Here is a 21,234-nt window from a genome sequence, read left to right on the forward strand (position 1 = left end):
GCGCATCAACCCATGATCTCATGGTCCTCAGTTTATCTCTGCCCGGTATAGGAGCAGATTCCGAGCAGAAATGCCCTCCAAAAAGCCGCAGCTGACTGGAACAAGAGCACCGGCTGCAGCCAAATGAGATTCTAGGTAAAATATTCATTTATTTTTCCACTTTGCATGACTTATTCAGTATGCACTCTTCGTTTTTTATTACTTTGAGTGTTGTGGGACAGTTTCATTAACAACTTTATTGTGCATGCTATAGTTTGACCAGTTCATCATGGGTGACTTTGCAGCATAGAGCATGAAAATCTTTACATCTAGTGGAGCTTGTTGACTGTATATGTTGTGGATTATATTATACATTATTAAGAATGCAGGGTTTGAAATTTGTCACACTAATTAGGATTTGCACAGATTATTCAGGTTTTACATATATTTACTTATTTTGGCACTGTAATATTGGAGGGATACAGCACATTTTCAGCAACAGAACATTTTCATACATTAAGGTAGCCTCTTGATGTCACTGTCAGAAACTGCAGCTTCACAGCTCCCTGTTTGGGTGTGGTTTTTACAGCAGGAGGCCTGTTTTGAACACATAAAACAAGTGAATCTTATAGAATTGGCAGGACATTTTCTGCTTTGCATGAACTGTAGTCAAACCCCCCTGTTACAAGTTTTTACTGTTTTTTTTCTGCTAGGATGGAGATGTTGCTGGGGGGAAACCTGAGGAAAGGAGTGGCACTCTGCCTTCTGCTGTTGGCTCTCACACGCGAGGCCACAGGCCAGAGAAGAAACACAGGACGCAGCAACAGCTACAGGCTGCATGACGACGGAGGAAACGGTAACTCTTTTATATGAGGTATCCGCATGTTGGTGCTGAAAGTCAGGCCTTTGAGACTGCTGTGGGTGTCTCCAGGTGGGAAGAACAGATTTTCCTCAAGTAACAACAAACACAGATCAAGTTTTGTATGAGAACAGTGAAAATAGCAACCGATTCAAACAGGAGTGTCTCTTTTCTTTACTGGCTTTATGCTCAGGGAAGCTTTTCATTAACAGAGTAACAAAAATGGACTCAGATACAAAGAAAAACAAAGATGTTTAAGCCTCTGAGTCTTAAAAGGGGGAGAAAAAGGGAGGGAGTAAAGAACATGGAAAACCACTCAAATCATACAGATTCATGTTCACGTAAATAATCATGCTTTTATAGAATATCCCCATACTCATAGCTGTACATAATAAAGAACAAGTTCATTCGTGTGCACACTTAGGTTAGGTTAACAAGTTCACCAAAGTTTTTGCTATTTATCATTGATATAAATAAAATAAAATACTATTCATAGACTAGTTTATGTTGGTGGCATGTGTGATGGGACAAAAAAGTACGTATCAGAGTTTAATAAAGCATTTCTTTGATGAAATTCTAGTTAAATAACAGGGTAAAAGATGTGGTAACTTGGTAAAACTGATAAATTTCAATTGCGGTATCTCATTTTTTTCATCCAAAAATCTGATATTGTGCCAAAAAAAAAAGTTACATTGAATATGATTTTAGCAGTTAACTACACTGTAAAAAATGAAATTTAAACAATTTTACACCAACTGAGCCAAAATAGAAAGAACACAATGGTGTCTAGCACACTGACTTGCTTAGTATAATGATGATATTTCGTAACAAAATAACTTATTTCATCAGGGAGGTAAATTATTTCATACTTGTCATACTTTTGTCGTTTCACCATTTGACAATTTAATGGGACTGATTCTTCAGTTGTTCAAAAATGGTAGAAATGTTGTCTAAAATACAAGGAAACTAACAGAAATGCAAACTACACATGTAAAAAAATAGATAACATGTTCTACTAACAAGTTTAAAGAATACTTTGACTTTAAATCTTGTTTTTTACTGTTCCGAAACTAAAACTATCAGTTAATCTGCCCAAATAAAAGAGAAAAATAACTTATTTGAAATACTCAAGCACAAAGTGGTGGGACAGGGAAGTAAGATGTACTCCCCAAGTTATATGAAAACCTTAACAGTGTCTTCTCTGTTTTATTGTGGTATTAGACATTATTCGAAACCATAACCAAAAAATCTTCCTCTTTTGTATATTAGTAAAATAAATTATTAACTGTGATAAAATAAATGAGGCAAAACAGTATTTTAATGGAGATCTGAAGGGTAGAGGTCATGTATTGCAGGGTTTGTACTTGTTTGTATTTTTCTGGCATGATAATCCCCAGTCTCTCTGTGTAGTTGTTACAGATTATTTGCGTTTGATCAACTGATAGTGACAGAAAATGGTATGAAATTTCAAATATTAGAGGTCTATATATTGATGATGGCAAACTAATACCAAACATTCTCTTTGCAGACCGTGCAGTTGCAACCTTTCCTAGACATACTGTTCTTCTCCTGCAGACTTGTGAATCATTGCCTGACTTTTTCTTCCCTTTGCAGGTCTGACATGTTCCCTAGAGGTAGCTTTCATCCTTGACAGCTCAGAAAGTGCAACAATCTTCCTGTTTGAGAAGCAGAAGGCCTTCGTGTTGAGCTTCAGCACCCGCCTCGCCATGCAGCAGGTCGCCGGCTGGACTCTGAAGGTGCGAATGGCTGCTCTTCAGTACAGCAGCTCTGTGTCCATGGAGCACAGATTCTCAGACTGGAAAGACCTGGACTCGTTTCACAGCCGAGTCAGCACCATGAGCTACATCGGCCATGGCACCTACACCACCTACGCCATCACCAATGCTTCACAGCTGCTGGTGCAGGAGACGCCGCCAGACAGCGTCAGGGTAGCTGTGTTGATGACGGATGGGGTGGACCATCCCCGTAACCCTGATGTGATTTCAGCAGCAGCAGAGGCCAAAGGTCACGGTATAAAGTTCTTTGCTGTGGGTTTGTCAGACATCGCTCAGCAGAGCCAGAATAATGCCAAGCTACGGGCTGTGGCAAGCACGCCAGCACAGCAGTTTGTCCAAAGTCTTCTCAACCCTCAGCTGGAGGAGAAGCTGCTCAAAGAGATGGTGAGTGCGGCCTCTCGGGCTGGGCTATTTTATCGATTCTGCAACATATATCAATATTTTCTCTCAACAGAAAGTATCGATTTTTCAGCTGCAAGTATCAATACATATAGGCTGTTTTCAAAACCGCCTACATACTTTAAGTGAATGTAGTATGTAGTAGGCACTACGTACTACCCACTGCGTTTGCTTGTAGTATGCAGCATGACTGTTCTGTTGGGTCTGTTTTGTAGTATACTACTCTGGTTTCCAGTCTCGGAAAGTGGAGCTACAGATGATGTTGGGTTTTTTTTGCCTTCAGTATAAATATACAAAACAATGTATGGGCAGATCTTGGCATTTGGTTATTTTGTTTATCATATCACACAGAATCATCATACTTGATTTCTAATCTTAAACCAAAAGTTATTTCGTTTACTAAAAATAAATCTGAAAGGGATTTTTACTTTTTACAGCTGGTGGAAAAAACACTTCGATATAATCCATGTATGGTTTCAAAAAGTGAATCAGTGGTTAATATGGGCCTTAATGAATTTGTAGAAGTTAACACCTCTTCTACAACTGGAAGTGACAAGATTTACGGGTGTTTCTTTCTCATCACTTCACTTCTATCTCTCGGACTGTCTGACGTTGGTGTTGTTGTATTGTAGTTGTATTGCCGACTTATTCCAGTAGATGGCAGTAATTCACCAAAACCTGCCACCTGCATAGACAAACGGAGTTAGTGCCGTGCATTGTGGGTAACAGTATGCCAAGTAGACTGGTCCGTGGCATACTGAGAAATTTTCCTGGATCAGTAAGACATCCAGGAATTTTTAGTATCCTGCAGATTTTGCAAGTTTTGCTAAATACTGAATATCAGCCAAAACAGTATGCACTGCGAGTGTAGTAGGCGGTTTGAAAAACAGCCTTAGTCTCATTCAAATCCCCCTTGTTCCACACGGCATTCTGCATGCTGCCCCACCCTCACCCTTTTGTGTTTGACACCATCTTCACACCAAAGAAGTACCTTTTCAGTTCAATTACATCAATACAAGTCGATGGAACAGTCACAAGATGTCACCAAAAGCACACTGTCCCTCCGAAATCTTTCGGAAAATGATGCAAGTACATCAAATAATATCCAATCAAATCTTATCGATGGCTGAGTAGTGTGATATACATACCATATCGTGAGTTGAATATCGTGAGTTGAATATCGTGTATTGTATCGTGCATCATATCGTGCAACGTATCATGTATCGTATCGTGTTGTATTGTGTCGTAAAATTAGTATATCGCTTTTATCCCCAGGTTATTTCTTTAAAAGGCGAAAAAAATGGGATGAAAAATAAAAGATATGTTCACAGGTAAAATGAGATTAGCAAAGAGATGCAAGGTCCACTTTGTCCACAGGAGGCGCCAAGATCGACACGTGATAAAAGTCTACCACAGGATCTTTAAGACATGTAGGCTAGCTTTTGTTCCAACAGTACAACAAAAACAAACTCCTCTAATCAGAAAGGCATTTTGTGTTAGAGGCTTTTATAAAGAACATTAATTTGTGGGATGAGTAATTTTGCCAGATCTTCTCTGCGGATACCAAACAGCTTTTTCTTCCATATCTATTATCTCTCTTTCTCTTTAAAGAATTATTGAAAATGATACAAAGAACAATATATTTGTGAATAGCAAACATAATTAGGGTTCTCAGGTGGACACAGCTTTATATTAGGAGGATCAGCACCCCAACAATGAAAACACTGAGCCAGATCTGAATTAAAGCTATCCAAACATGAAGTGAAAAGATCTAGGTCAGCCTACAAATGCGCAACTTCCCAGATAATAGCAGCAGCCGCTGTGGCAGACTGTCAGCAAGAAGATGCTTCAGTGATTATCAACTATGTGCCAGTGATGCCCCAGAGTCTGAAACCTTTAATCACAACTGAACACCACAGATAGACAACTGATTTCATGTCCTCCTCTCCTCTTTTTGAATGACAGGAACAAATGATCTACTGCACATCCAGCAGCCTGTGCAATCTCAGCTGCGTTTAACTTCTTCTCCAGAGTGTTTATGTTCTGCCTCTTATTCTGCACTTTCTGTCCTCGCAGCGGGTTCACACTTCAGTTACAGAGTTGTGTCTTATTGAGGGGTTTTCCTGCCTGCTTTGCATTTTCCACATGCTCACAGAAATGTCAGGGTCAAAGCCTGTCTGAGAGAGTGGCAGCGCTTGTTCTGCTTTCCAAAAATGTGTGATCTTATTCATTCACATCTGTTTCCCTCGCAGAAAAGGGGACAAAAGCATAAAATAGAAAATCTAGATTTATCACGTCCAATAAAATCAACTTTTGAGTTTGAGTTGTGATTATGAACCTGTACCTAAACTGACACTTTTGATATTTTTTCTCATGCTCTATCAACAGAGTGCAGTTGCAGCTGAGGGGGTAAGTCTCACTTCTTTAATACATTTAATGAAATCATAGTCTTCATTTAAAGTGCTGGAGTGATGGGTCAGTTAAAGTGACTTAGACATACAGACCTTATGCGAGATATTGTGTTCTTACCTTCTACAATATTTTATTTAAATGAGTTTTAGTCCTTTTTGTGTGCTTTTTGTAAGTTATGGTTCCATTTAGGCTAAGTTAAATGACAAACTAATTCCTTGTTGTTTAGATAGCAGCTGAAATTCTAAATAGTCAACTAGTCTAAAAGGAAGACATCGTCAGAATATGTAAAATTGTGTATAATTTAGTTTACCCAGCTTATATCTGTGGGTAAACAAAGCTGAGTTGCTTTTTGGAGTGAGGCTAACATTAGCAGAGCTAGCATCGCCAGCTTTCAATTCCTTGCGCATGTTAACGTCCACATACCCGCTGGTTTCACATTACTCTGGTTGAGTGAATATGTGCTAGTTTTACCAGACACAGCCTAAAGAGAATTTAAAGATGGTGTGAGGAGGATCTTTTTGTACAAACACAGTCGTTAATACGGTTTGAAACACGACATCTAGCAAACATCGTCAGCCCGGTGCTCAGACTTATCTGTAGGCTAATGTGACAACAAGTAAACACTGTCAGTTTGTAAGTAGTCTAGTAACCGTTTATATTTAATGCAGCTGACAGCCTGGCACTCTAAGACATGTCCATAATGTGTAACGTTTGTAAATCTTGGTTAGCTATGTCCTGCCAGTCATCTACCAATCAAAGCTAACGTAACCTCACTCTTCATTTTATTGATAGACTCTCAAGTTTGAACAGACCACTGTAGAATAACTGCTGACTGTGGGTTGGAGTAAACATTAGCACTAACAGTTTAGCCCCTGTGTTAGCCTTCAGCTCGTGCTCTATCACTCTCCGGTTTAGCTTTCTTCTGTTCTTCTGTCCTTTTTCTGTCGGACAGGTAGGCTCCAGTCTCCACCATCACTACAAAATAAATCTTAGAAATCATTTTCAGCAGAGAAAAACACAGATCTCTGTGTTTTATTTCTTCTCACTACTAAATTTAGTCACCTGGCATGGTCTAGGTCGTCAGACCTAGATATGCTGTAAATCAATCTGGTCCTGGTCAACCCAATCAGGGAGCTAAAAGTAGGCAGGCATATATCTAGAAGGGAGAATTTTTCAAGATCACTTTAGAAATCCTCACTGTCCCTTTAAAACATGTTTTCCAGATCCAAACACCACCAAAACACACTAGCAGGGTGTTAAAGCATTTACATTTTTATGTAGCATTAGCCATTAATCAGAGCGACAGCCCTTGCTGGTGGCTGCATTACAGCTTAACCACAACAGCATTTCAGGCCTATGGTCACAAAACTATAAATAATTGGATCAACTGAGTAATAATTCTGGGGGACTAGCAAAGGTGATGACATTTGATTGTTTAGTGACTTATCAAACACAAAACAAGAATGTGCTAAAGGATTTGGCTAACTATAATTAGCAATCTGCTACTGTTTGAGTCCCAAAAAAAGCTATTAGCTTAATATTTGCTAGCCCTTTTCTTCCACCTAACTCTAACTTTTAGCCAAATCAGGGTCTCCTCTCACTGACTATGGTGTAAAGCTTTAACTTTGTATTTTTGTCCTGTAGTGTCCTCAGGCTCAGGTGTGTTTGTGTGAAAGAGGAGAGCGGGGTCCACCAGGAAGTCCAGTGAGTTCTTTATATGAAACTCTTTTCAAAACATACACAGAAACACCTTGACTTTAAGTGTGTAACATTAAAGTAATGAAACTTTTAGGGTAGAAAAGGAGACACAGGCTTCAGGGGGGCACCTGGTCAAAAAGGCGCTCGGGTAAGTCAAATCATAATCGTGAATGTAGTGTATGAATTTGTGCAGATCATTGTAATGTGGTTTCTTTTCATAAAGGGGGAGCCTGGCTTAAATGGTCGACCTGGAAGTGAAGGTCCAGAGGTAAAATATATCTTCTAACCCTCCTCATCAGGACCATATTATCAGATAAAAAGAAGACTGAAAAACTGTTTCTCTTTTTACAGGGACGTCCAGGTTATAAGGGTTACAAGGTAAGTATTAAACACATCAGTGGCATGCAAAAAACCTCTGTTATTCATTATTAGCATGTGAACTAAGCAGTTTTTTTTTTGTTTCTTTTTTTCATCTTTTTTAGGGGGAGCGAGGAGACTGTGGCACTCCTGGAGAAAAGGGTGACACTGTATGAGCATCATCAACTTCACTAATTCAACTAATGCCATGAACTTTATCCTCATAATGAATTAAGTGTTATAATGCAGGGACCTGAGGGACCTCCAGGCCCGCGTGGACCAAAGGGACAACTGGTACGGCACAGAGTCAGATAAGTGTAATCTTGTTGGAATTCCATTGATAAAATTTTATATATATTGGTGAATTAATCGATGATTTACGTGACAGTTCTGAAGAAACTTTTGTTGCTAGTTATTGATAAAGTTGACTGCTTGTTGTTGGTATTGATACACAGACATCACAACAGTTGGTTCACTCTCTAATATGAAAAATGGAAGTGGAATTTGTCTCTTATTCATCTCTGCACTAATGGAATGTGAATATTGGATTATGGGTAATCCTGATACTCATGTGGCTGTCCAAAGCAGGGAATCCAGGCTTGCAGGATATTATTCTTTTGCAGGAACAGACTTTGTGAGGTGGGATTAGTGCAGCCCTGCTCTACTCTTCCTCCTCTGTGCTACTGGCACAGTGTCAGTATAACCTTGTTATTTTTTTTAGCTTGGCATGAGAGTTGGAGGACATGAAAGCCATGAATGTTGGTTTTAATCCTGTTGTACTGTGCATTGAGTGGTGATGGGTGGGTCTTGACCTGGAGTTTGGTCATACGACGCGGGGGGGGGCTCATGGGTGAACATTTCTGAGCTGCTTTTGTTGGAACTTTTTTTGTTCCATACAGAAAATCATCTCAGTTGTTTAACTTGCAAAATAGATTGGGTTTAGCTTGAAGTGAATGAGACTAATGCACATTCATGCGTTGTGTTAAAGACTTTGTAAGTTTTGAACTTTGTTTTTTTAGGGTGCATCAGGACCACCAGGAGACATGGGTGCTGAGGGCCCAGCAGGATCTAAAGTAAGTTTCTGCAATATCACAAAACAAATTATAATCTAGGGGAATTTGTCCCTCTTTAATTAGTTTCTGCTCTGAAAAATGCTGTCCAAGGTCACAACATGCAACTATATTTGAGGATTCCTGATTTTTACAAGTCCTTTGAGAAAGTTTTCCAATTTTTAATGATTTTTTTCTAATTTTTTAAGTTAATTTTACAACCCCAAATTTAACAAAAAATGTCTGGGCACTTTGCAAAATATCTTCTAAAAAAAGCTTTTGATAATTTCAAGATCAGTAAAAACCTTTGTTTAACTGAAAATTTTACAAAGAAAAAATATGAAATTCTATAACTTAATAATATTAATGGTTTATGAAGAAAGCATGCTTTTTTTGAATCTGACGTTAGCAAAAAAAAAAGAATATAAGCTGAAAAAAAAATTTGTTAAGCAAAATTAAACCACTTGGAAGGAAAGAAGGAAAGCAGTAAACTACTTTCTGAGCAACTGCGTGAGCATTAGCAAGTACAAAATATCAGGAAAATATTTAAGAGAATCCAAAGAAAAATCTTTTTTTCTACAAAAGTTGAAAGAATACCCTGGTATTAAATTCAAAGTACGAATCTATTTTCTGAAACAAAAAAATTGAGCTTCAACTTTTCATCCATCGTCTTTTAAGTTGTGTGAAAGTAAGTAAGCTTTTTAAGTTTGGGGTTTTAATTACATTTTCATGCATGCATTTATTCAGTCAGGGTTAATTGGGTAAAACCTAAGACAGGTGAGAAACTGATCTTCTTTCTTCCTTTATGGGAAGTTCACTGCAAAAAACTGAAATCTTACTCAGTGTTTTTGTCTTATTTCAGGGAAAAATGTCTTTTTAGACTTAAAATGAGCCACATTTACCTGTCCAGTCCAGAAAAGTGTCTTATTTCAAGTTATTTAAAGACAAAAATGAGGTTTGAATTGCTTGTAACAATTAAAAAAATCTGCCACTGGGGTGAGAGAAATGTGCTTGTCAAGATTTGAATGAAGTCTTAATACAAGTACATTTTTCTCAACCCACTGGCAGATTTTTTTACTCATTACAAGCAATTTAGACTGCATTTTTGTCTTTAAATAACTTGAAACAAGACACTTTTTTGGAATGGTCAAGTGAATGTGGCTCATATTAAGTCTAAAAAGACAATTTTTACTGAAAATAAGACTAAAACACTTTTTAAGATTTCATTTTTCGCAGTGCAGATCCTGTGCACAGTGTCTGAAAGCGGGGGCAGCGATAAAATGACCTTTAAAATGTGTGCCCATGGCTATAACAGGATGCAGCTTCCTCCACCAGCCAACAAATGTGCAGCAGCTTTTTAACAAAGATGTCTTTATTCAGAGGAAATATAAAGTGGTTTATTACACAAAGAGGAAAAGTGCAGATAGGTATCAAGAGAAAGCTTTATAGCAGAAATAAAGTACTGCTCTTTATCTATATGTGAAAAAAAATTGGGCTTAGTATCACTAAGATTTTACAGCAGTTACTCATGAGATTCTGGATGCACAAAAGTTGGGCTGTGTTTCGTTCTTATTTGAGGTTGCAGTGTTTTAGATGTTCATTCATAGATACATTGTGTTTTACATTTAGAGAAAAAAACTTAAGAGCAGCATCATCTGCATACATGCAGAGCGTTAGTTAATGTAGGTTTGAAAATGTACAAAAAAATGATGTGTTCAGGGCATTAAGAAGTTGACAAAGGGATACAATGACTTCCTGAATAAACACATTACTGTGTAATATGGTGGCCGGTGGGTGACAGACGATTTGCAAAAGCCACTACACAAGGGCAAGTGCAAAAACTCGAATGCAAAAGCTATGACACAGATGGGAAAGCCACAACACAGTAGAAGTACAGCCACAACAGAAGTTAAAAGAGTTAAGTTATCCACACAGAAAAGTTGTGAATTATATTCTGCTTTATGAATCACTAGCGTTAGCTTTAAAGCTATATTTAGCATAGCTGAAGGCAAAAAAGAAAACAATAACCAGCCACCGTAGTATAATGTTGGAAATAAATGATTTGCATAATGTGCATAAATATATTCGCAGACATTAGACTTTGTTTAAGTGACATGAACTTGTTTTACTCACCAAAGGGAGACAGAGGGCCTATTGGAGTCCCTGGACCACCAGGGGACATTGGCATTGGATTCCCAGGGGGCAAGGTAGGTCCATAGTACCTAACTCCTGATGTATTTCTTAGATAGAATAGAGACAGTATTATTTTTAGGTATGAGATTTTAGAGATGCATGATAAATGTGCTGACTGCTGCTCTTGATGCTCACAGGGTGAAAAGGGTATTCAGGGAAGACCTGGTCCAACAGGTCCTTCTGGGATTGGAGAACCAGGACTTCCAGTGAGTATGAAAATAGAGAAATAGGATACTGGTGTGATGAATTATTATTCTGAAGCATTATTAGAAACTTGCTGCAGTATGTAAGAGAAATGAAGAGGTATATTTGACCTTGTCAGGTAAATTCATGGGTTGCTAAGGTGGGGGAAGGGGGGTTCATGCTCTCTGCTGATTTCACCCACATCTCTGCGAAGGATTCTTGGGAATGAAGTTAGAAGCATTTTGCTGCCCCCTAGAGTACCAATATTTCACCTTTTGCCAGTTCAGTGGACTCTCTTCTTTCTAAGTACCTCATTACAGCTGTATATTCAGCATTGCTTGACATTCGTAGATCAGTATGTCCAATATGTCCTTCTCTGTGTTTGCTCCAGGGTCCTCCTGGACAACCCGGGGCACAAGGAAACCCTGGACCACCTGGTGAGGGGTTTCCAGGGCCAAAGGTGGGTCATATTTGTAATCCTGTGTCATGAAGTGGGTTTGTTAACACGATCTTTATGATCTCATGAAACTTTTGTAAGTAAATTCAAAGTTTGTTTATCGTGCCACACTTTCTGCTTTTGTTTCAGGGGGATCGAGGATATGAGGGTCCAAGGGGAAATCGTGGCCCTCCTGGTGTCGGGGTCAAAGGTGACAAGGTGCATAGAGTTGAATTTCTTCATATATATCTCCCACAGTGAAAAGAATCAACTCTTAAGTTGGATTAGGAACATATTTGCCTCACACCGCACATGACGTTTCTGGAGTTATAGGACTTCCCTAGTTCCAGTTTTGAAAATGTTGATATTTAAAGTTTAGCTCATTTTTGCTCTTTCATAAACTTTTTGCGAGTTAAATCTAAAGCTGTGTTAGCATTCTCTAAAAGATCATGACAAAATTTCACCTCACAACCATGTGTCTCTTAAAAATCCAGTTTTCTTAGGCTCAGATAAACAGACCCAGTTTTAGCTTTCTGACATTTTACTCAGCACATAGAGGAACTTTTAATCCCACAAATTATAAAATTTAACTCTTGGGTGTGAAAAATCGTGGTTTGTAATGTAACCTTAACCTGTGTCTGTCTCCCCAAAGGGCAATCTTGGACCACCTGGGATTCCAGGTCCAATTGGTTCCCCCGGTTTAGGATTTCAAGGAGAAAAGGTGAATGTGGCATGAATTAATGTCAGATTTCTAATTCTTGAAGAAATATGAACTCATTTTCCTTTTCTTGAGTCAGAAGAGCATTATTGCTTAAGAAGCTCTTTTACCTCCCTCCTCACTGTGAGTTTGCTTCCTGATCCACCTCACAGGGGGATCTGGGTCCAGTTGGGCCTGCAGGTCCCAGAGGAGCTCCAGGAACTGGAATAACTGGACAGAAGGTAAAAAGAAGGGTGGCGCCTGTAATCTATTGTTGTCTCAGACACTGGGATGGTAATTGTGATTGACAGACAGATGATCCTCTGTCTGATTACATCCAAAACCGTTTTGCATATTTTATCAGACAAACACTTCGGATAAAAAATGCTGAGCTGCCAATCAAATGCTAGTTTTAATCTGCCTCCCTATCAGTCACCAAGGCAGCTCACAGGCTGCCAGGGATGAATATTTAATCCAAATAATCTAACATTTCTATTTGTGTCTCTGATTTTTTTAAGCAAAACATCAAATATTTGCATCTCAGCTGTATAGATTTCCTGCTCGTAGTTTTCATACACACAAAAACTAAAGTCAGAGTCGTTGGATTTTGCCCTTTATGTTGACGAATGAGTAATTCAGACCTCCCTGTGGCTTGTGAGACATAAAAACAGGCAGTTTCAACTACTTTTAGAAAATTTAAATAATCAGCAAAGTAAACGTTATATGAATCACAGTTAAGTCACATGTTTAAAGCACATACTGTTATTTTCAGGGAAACCAGGGACCTCCAGGTGAGCCTGGACTGCCAGGACAGAGAGGACTGGGGCAGCCAGGACCCAAAGTAAGTATATCACAAAGAAATATGTTCAAACATGTTAAAGTGATTGTTGCAGTCTCACCTGTCCATCAGTCTGCATCCTGCTGATGCTCTTGCTCCTTTTCCTTCTCCCTCAGGGTGATCCAGGGTCCGAGGGGTTAATAGGAATACCAGGTCAGCCAGGAGAGGACGGGGCCCCTGGACAAAAAGTAACTTCATGACATAAAACAAGCCTTTTCCCCCTCTTTCTGAACCTCTTCTTCACACTCCTTACCTGTCTGCTGCTTTACTGACTGCCTCTCAATAACTGCAGGGTGACATCGGATTACCTGGACCCAGAGGACCTGACGGTGCTCCCGGTAAAGGTGTGCCTGGAGGAAAGGTAAAGGAAGCTTGTCTCAGATGATGTATATATATGAAAATGAATAGTTTGCAGGTTCAGTTTCGGTTTAAATGCTTAACCCAGAATCATGTTGATGATGCTGAGTATCATTCAGAGGAATATCGATTCAGTTTTGTATTTCTCTGCAGGGGGACAGAGGGGACAGAGGGACTAGAGGCCCACCAGGTGCTGTTGGTCCTGTCGGGCCAATGGGGCCAAAGGTATGTGTATGTTGACAGAAAAAAAAACGACATAAAAATGTTGTACCATTAGATTTGTGCGCACATCATTAGAGTACAGCTTTGCATGACTTTAGATTAGGTAACTACTTCCTCTTGGTGCAGTTAAGCTCAGGTAGTAGAGTAGGCGTCCCATGTGCAGATGGTTGTGACCATATTTGATCATTTCTCACTGAAAGCCCTCCCAAAAATAACACATTCTTGTATAATTATTTATCATTTTAAACAATAAGCCTGGCTGAAAAAAGCAAGAAAAGCTAATGTGAGGAAATTTCTGTTTGTGTTGATTTTGGCGCCCCCCAGTGGACAAAAGTGTTACTCTTTTTTTGTTGATAATTATATGAAATTATATATGATTTTCTTTAATTTTTAATTTTTTTTTTATAGTAAAAATGTCACTCTCCTTTCTTTAAACACTCAAAGTAATATTTTCTGCAAGAAATGTAAGCAAGAGCTTTTTTCTATCCAACACCTCATTTGAGACCTACCCCCGTAATTGCAGTAGCAGGTGCAAAAATTGTAAAAGAAAGATTCAGTTTTATTATTTATGGCATCATTCGCCATTTTAAGCCAAAGAAAGGCTTCATTCTTAATTTCAGTCAGTTTAAGAACTTGTCAAAAACTACTTATGGGAGCTAAATAAATGAAAATAAATAATAAATAAACATAAATAATAATAATAATAATAATAATAATAATAATAATAATAATAATAATAATAATAAAAATAATAATAATAATAATAATAATAATAATAATAATAATAATAATAATAATAATAATAATAATAATAAATATCACATTAAATTAAAAAAAATAATAATAATAATTAAAATACACTACGTGTGAAAAATTGCATCAGTTTAAATGTTCATTCAACATGTTATTGAAAATCAACCAAGACGTGTAAAAGGCTGTTTTAGAAATTCTGGCAACTTTTATAACTATTCTGTCCCTTTTTTATCTATTGCTATTGAAGTATTTCATTTTTTATGCATTAAAATTATTTTATGATATGAATATAAATGTAGACGCATGCCTGGTTTCCTTCTCAGTCAAAGTGTCTCTTCCTGCAGGGGGAACTGGGGCTCATGGGGCCACCAGGAGTAGCTGGACCTCCAGGAAGGGGCATGGCTGGAGCTAAAGTGAGATCGTATGATGCAAAGATAAAAGAAACAAATAAATAATTAGCATAACTTTATTGAATGGTGTTTTTCTTTATTCTGATGTTTGTTTTTAGGGAGAACCAGGTCCACGGGGTGCACCCGGAGCCATGGGAGAGCCAGGAACTGGTTTATCTGGACCTAAGGTGTGTTCAGCTGAGGTGTACTCTTCACAGTGCTGTTCATAAAAAGTCCTGATTTAAAGACGTGTTTTGGTTTGTAGGGAGACAGAGGGTCACCTGGACCAGCTGGGCCACCTGGACTGAAAGGTGAAGGTTACTCTGGTCCACCTGTGAGTATCAGTCTACACGGTAACCTCCTCCATCACATTCAGACTTCATATTATCCAAATTCAGCTGATTCTGTGTTTTAATTTCTTACTGTGTCTCAGGGAGTTCCTGGACCCCCTGGTGTGCCAGGAGAAACTGGAGCTGATGGAGTCGGTTTGCCTGGACCAAAGGTAAAAGTCCACAAAACAGGACCAGTGTCATAAAATAATATTGGTTGTTTGCTCTATTTTTATCTGTTTCATATGAAACCACTGACAGACGTGTGTAATCATTTTTTATCTAGGGAGATCGAGGCTTGCCTGGACCAGCTGGACCTGCTGGGCCACCAGGGATTGGCCTGATTGGTCCAAAGGTAATGTTTTCAGATTTTTGTTTGCTAGGTTGCTTGTTTTGCTTTATTTATTTATGGGCCCATGAATGCCTTTCAATCATGTTAGTATTCAGAAAGACATGCAGTTCTCCTTTTTTTTCCAGGGTTCAGTTGGTAAAATGGGCCCACCTGGTCCAATGGGGTTACCTGGAGAGGGCATCCAGGGACCAAAGGTACCAATGTCTGCTGTCAGTTACAGATTCTGAAAGTTAGTTTGAGATGAGATCCAGGATATTACAAGACTGTTGAATATATGAGAGGATTACAATTAATCCGTGAATTTCAATAGTTTTAATCACATTATTTTCACTTTCATTAGTCCATATTAATAATCTAACCCAATTCTTAGACATCAAATAAATGCAATAAACTGCACTTTTGAATTCGACTTGTGGATTTATATGAGATGGTTTATTTGATGAGATGTGAGAACATGAGATTTCATCTCATTATGGCCCAATCTGATTTGGTGAAATAAGTTGTTATGCGAGATAGATGTGATGAGATGATGCAACATAAGAGAGGAAGTAGTCTGATTTGATAAGATAAGATGACATTATATTAAATAACATGAAATGAGATAAGAAGTTGGAGGTTAAAGATGAAAAATGCCTGGCCAGCCCTAGGAGTCATCCATCTATAATCGTATAATCAAAAGTATTCAACAATCAAATACAGTTTGTCACAGCCGTCTTTCTTTCCTATAATTCTATTGTATAAACTCATTGGGCTTTTTAGTCACTCAGTTTTCTAATCTGATTTCAGGGGGAGCCTGGGTTTCAGGGGATCTCAGGCCCCAGAGGTCCTCCTGGACAAGGACTGCAGGGGGACAAGGTAAAAAAAAAAATACACTGTAAAAAATGAAATCTCATCAAGTGTTTTTGTCTTATTTTAAGTAAAAATTGTCTCGTCACAATTGACATGAGCCACTTATCAGTCCAAAAAATGTCTTGTTTCAAGTTATTTAAAGCCAAAAATGAGGTCTAAATTTCTTGTAACAAGTAAAAAATAATCTGCCAATGGAACAAGAAAAACTTGCTCAAAAATTTACTTGAAACCTTTCTCTTGTTCCACTGGCAGATTATTTTTTGACTTGTAACAAGCAATTCAGACATCATTTTAGGCTTTAAGTAACTTGAAACAAGACATTTTTACTGGACTGATCTGGTGAATGTGGCTCATATCAAGTCAAGTCAAAAAGACAGTTTCTACTGAAAATAGGACAAAATCACTGTTAAGATTTCAGTTTTATGCAGTGTTGTAAAACAAAGTGATGTGAAATATGGGGTCGGTTCAAAAAAATCAAAGACGAAAACATCTGTAAACAGAGCTATAGAGACTGTGTAAGGTGGCTTTTAGGCTGATGGATGGTGGTTTCTGTGCTCTTTCAGGGGGACCGAGGGTTCAGGGGTGAAAAAGGCATCAAAGGAGAAAGAGGGGAACATGGAGAGTCAGGGGCCAATGGACCTACGGTACTGGATTTTGTTTTCAGAGTGATTCAAGTGCCTTAAGATACTCTCACAGCAGCCTGTGAATGATAATGAATTTCCTTAAATCACAGGGTAGAGTGGGTCAAAAGGGAGAGCCTGGACTCACAGTAAGTAAAGTGCATAACTTACCCTGGGGTACTGAGGTTTAAATTCTGTTAAACACCTTTAAAGAAGGTGTTACACATGATCTCCAAACTTCATATGAATCAAACAAGCTCATTGTTTTATTTTCCTTCACAGAGAGAAGAAATAATCAAAATAGTGAGATCCATTTGTAGTAAGTGATCTGAAGTTTATGATTTGGTACATTAAATTAGATTTTTTATTCTCTTTGTTTAAACTTCCTGTTTCCGTTTCTCTCTGTTTTTTCAGGTTGTGGAGTGACCTGCCGTCAAACGCCCTTGGAGTTAGTTTTTGTGATCGACAGCTCAGAGAGCGTCGGCCCCGACAACTTCAACGTGATCAAAGACTTTGTGAACTCTCTGATCGACCGCGCCTCAGTCAGCCGGGACACCACACGGGTGGGCGTGGTCCTCTACAGCCACATCAACTTAGTGGTGGTCAGCCTCAGACAGGAAGCGAGCCGGGATGACGTCAAGTCTGCGGTGCGTTCAATGACATACCTGGGAGAGGGTACGTTCACGGGCAGCGCCATCCAACAGGCCAACCAGGTGTTCAAGGCAGCGAGGCCAGGTGTGAGGAAGGTGGCCATCATCATCACAGACGGGCAGGCGGATAAAAGAGACGCAGTGAGTCTGGAGAGCGCCGTGTCAGAGGCTAAGGCGAGTAACGTGGAGATGTTTGTGATCGGGGTGGTGAACCAGAGCGATCCTCTGTTTGAAGAGTTCAGGAAGGAGCTCAACCTGATGGCCTCTGACCCCGACAGCGAGCACGTGTACCTGGTGGAAGAATTCAGAACACTCCCAGGTGAGCGGAAAGGGTAAATGAAGAAAGAACATTTTCAGATACTTATTTCTATATATTTTGGAAGGAAATTAACTCTTCCCTTTACAACACTGACTTTTAAAGTTGTTTGTGTTTTGGTAAAATGGGAATGATTAGAGGGAAATATCAGGGACCTAGGCTCTGGAAAATGAGCAGAAAATAAGACGTAAAATAGAGAGCAACATTAGTCAAAAGGGAATATCTGATCCCATCAACAGTGTTCCAACTTAAACAGATATAACCCTTCATGACTTCAGGTTTTGCTTCCTCTTACACTGTAAACCCAGATAAGTTGAGTTTACTTGAAAAATGTTCGTAAACTGGTTACCTTAAAAAAAAAATGAAGTAATGAAAAATGAAACTTAAGATAATTTAACTCAACACCTTAAGTTGTTACAACTACTATGGAAAATTATTCTACTGAAGGTCTTTGATCAAATAAACCTGATGCTATTTGTTTTAATTTAAAATATTAATTAATTTAATCAAATGTTGCATATCACTGAAAAACATAATAAGTTAACCTTACTCAGAAAAAAAACTTGTGGCCTCAAAAAAGTTAAGTTATGCTGACTCAAAGATTAATAGAAATTTGAAGCAGATCTGAACAACTAAATTCAATAACATTTTAATGTACAGCTGGTTCTCACATCTACACTGTTCCCTCCTCACTCGTGGTTAGAGAACAACAAAAATCAGCTCTAATTTCCCAACTTCAGTAACCGTGAGTGAGGAGGAAAGGCAGTAGATATGAGACCCTGCTCTACAGTGAAGTATTGTTCATCAAGGGGCATAGGTTGTCTGAGCCCCACAGCACTGACTGGCGGTCTGTGCTCCATGGCACAGAGTCTTGTACCTATTGACTTATGCAGTGTGCCTAATGATTAATATATGAATTGTTTTACCAGGCTATCATGCTATTTTGGACAATTTCAAAATGTGTAAAAGGTTTTTTTTGGACACAGACAGCTGGTTCATGCCATGAAAAGCACAGACAAACAGTCCATGCCATGTGGGACACAGACGACCTGTGCCACCCTCACATGTTTTGAAGTACAGCAGGGCCTCATTTTGACTGTGTCCCCTCCTCACTCACAGTTACAAAACACTGTCTGAGAAAAGATTTTAAGTTGTGCTAACTTAAACCGTGACAAAAGTGAAATCTTCTAGGCAATAATCAGTTTCAACACTAAACACTCAAACATTTTAGTAAATTGAACTTACTAACAAATTTTAAGTTTTCATCCGATGGAGTAATTCGAACTTTTGGGTTTACAGTGTAGGAGACAGAATTAGGTCTACAAGATTTCAAATAGTCTGGGACTAAATCAGGTTAAAGACACAGAATTTTATGGTAAATAAATGTTACCATACTGGTCATCTGATCTTGCAGCTCTGGAAAAGAAACTCCTGAACCATATCTGTGAGGACGGAGAAAGACGTCTGTTCAGCTCTGTCCCCAGCTCCAGACTTCCCCCAGGAATCCCAGAGGCCTCTAGTAATGTTCGAGAACCACCATACAGGACGGACACAGACACCCCCGCCTTCACAGGAGACTTCAGGAGACTTCACACAGGGGTGAGGAAGACAAAAAAATACCTAATATTTGTATCAACACACAAAGGTTAAACCTCTGATTCTCTTCTCTGTTACAGCCCGGCCCTCCAGCACCGCAGCCCATCGCTCCACAGAGACCAAAGACTGAGGACAGATCTGTTTCAGTGACTCAGAGGTTGCCGTTTTTTGACTGGGAGCCGTTCAGACCTGTGACAGAGTTTGGACCACAGTTTGACATGAAGGAACCAAACCACAAGAAGATAATGACAGGGGCTATTGGGCCTGCTGGTCCGACTCTGAAAGTCCCACCTGAGGCAAAGACACCCCCTCCTACGGCTCCGAGTCCTCCGGTAGAGCCATCTGACCCCCTCAAATCAGGTAACTGCTGAGGAGTCAAAAATAAACCTCACAGAACAATACACATTACTATACTTAGGTCTCAATACGATAATATCACGGTATCACTGAAACTATCCATTAATCAAACCGATTAATGTCACCTCGTGTAACCAATGCTACTCATAAAAAAATCTAATATTACGTAAACATGGCTATGATTATTATTTTATCAGTCTACCACACCGTAAAAGTTAAACTTAAGATGATTTTAAACAAACTGATCCTAGAATAGACAAACATTAATGTTTACTGCATCAAAACACATATCATCAAGTTCAGGAATAAAATATTTTGAATAAACTTTAAGATTATCGGCAACTTACAGTGGAGTAGCCCTCTGGCACTATTTACTGCAGTGGAAGTGCAGAAGACATATTGTAGTTCCAACTCAGCTCAAGTATGAACTTTTGTTTTTACAAAAACATTGATATCAAGGGTTAAAATATCAATATTTTTTCACGGGTCAAAGTATCTTGATATGTTGCCGTATCAATATTTTTTCCACACCTCTACAAAATAGAGGAGTAATTCATCTTGACACACAACACTTTAGTCCTACTTTAATGTTATACTCCCTTTCAGCAGACTGTCTGCTACAATTTGGTGTTAGTTGGAGGTTTGTACAATAATTTGTTACCTGACAGTGTTGAAAATGAAGATGACCCTGTACAAATTTCATATTCAGGATCTTAGTATCCAGAATATTGCCAGGATCTGGATCATACTTTTACATCTGTCAGAAATGATGTTGACCTTGTCTTGTATTGTTTTGCAAAGCAATCCAACCATTTATGGTGGAGTTATACACACATGGTGAAAACGGCCCTATCTCACAATGATAAAGAAACCTGTTAAAAAATCCTGGATCCAGACGGTTATCCAGATCACCTCCAAAATTTAATCACTTCTTCCTTATCCCATTTTGAACATGTTCTGAAAACTAAGAGTAGGTGTTCGGTCACTTTTTTAGGCTTTAACTTTGACACAACCTGTTTCTCCTCGTCTCAAGCAGAGCGCTGTGGCCACACCCTGGATCCAGGTCCTTGCCGGGACTACGTTGTGAAGTGGTACTACGATGCCGTGGCTAACTCCTGCGCCCAGTTCTGGTTCGGAGGTTGCCTCGGAAACAGCAACCAGTTTGAGACAGAGAAGAGCTGCAGAGAAACCTGTGTCAGAGCCTAACACCTCAAACCTGTGGTCACACACACATCCGTAATAGTGAAGTATTTTTTCTGTGACTTCACTTCAACAACATGTCTTAGTGTTTTAGAAAAGGATAGACAAAGATGGATGGACTTCTGTACTATTTGTGTCAAACAAGGAAAGCTGATGCAGAGAAACATGATTCTGATTCTGTATGATGTGATGTTACTGACACACTGTGGAGCAGCTTTGGTACAATGATAAAAACTTCATAACCATTAACTCTTATTTAGAAAAAGTAACATTTTGTACTTTGAAGATGCTATAATGTATTTTTGTACATTAAGTCTCCATTTTTTTATGTGTATGGTTTTTAATACT

General features: G+C 38.8%; 1 protein-coding gene across 1 annotated transcript; it reads left to right on the top strand.

Moving 5' to 3' along the window:
• Positions 1-693: 693 nt before the first annotated feature.
• col28a1b (collagen, type XXVIII, alpha 1b) lies at positions 694-20,892 on the top strand. The gene is made up of 34 exons (XM_074683900.1): positions 694-835; positions 2,453-3,018; positions 5,422-5,442; positions 7,090-7,149; positions 7,238-7,291; positions 7,367-7,411; positions 7,495-7,521; positions 7,626-7,670; positions 7,750-7,794; positions 8,520-8,573; positions 10,688-10,756; positions 10,880-10,948; positions 11,317-11,385; positions 11,512-11,580; positions 12,014-12,082; positions 12,232-12,300; positions 12,831-12,899; positions 13,013-13,084; positions 13,189-13,257; positions 13,407-13,478; positions 14,573-14,641; positions 14,737-14,805; positions 14,883-14,951; positions 15,051-15,119; positions 15,233-15,301; positions 15,424-15,492; positions 16,085-16,153; positions 16,711-16,791; positions 16,881-16,916; positions 17,050-17,086; positions 17,182-17,736; positions 19,148-19,332; positions 19,410-19,689; positions 20,720-20,892. Exons 1-34 carry the CDS (start codon positions 694-696, stop codon positions 20,890-20,892), a joined length of 3,585 nt encoding a protein of 1,194 aa, XP_074540001.1.
• Positions 20,893-21,234: the final 342 nt, after the last annotated feature.

The sequence above is a fragment of the Halichoeres trimaculatus genome, unplaced genomic scaffold (assembly GCF_033239565.1).
Source record: "Halichoeres trimaculatus isolate MK-OKI-2021-1 unplaced genomic scaffold, fHalTri1.1 fHalTri1_scaffold_12, whole genome shotgun sequence".
NCBI lineage: Eukaryota > Metazoa > Chordata > Actinopteri > Labriformes > Labridae > Halichoeres > Halichoeres trimaculatus.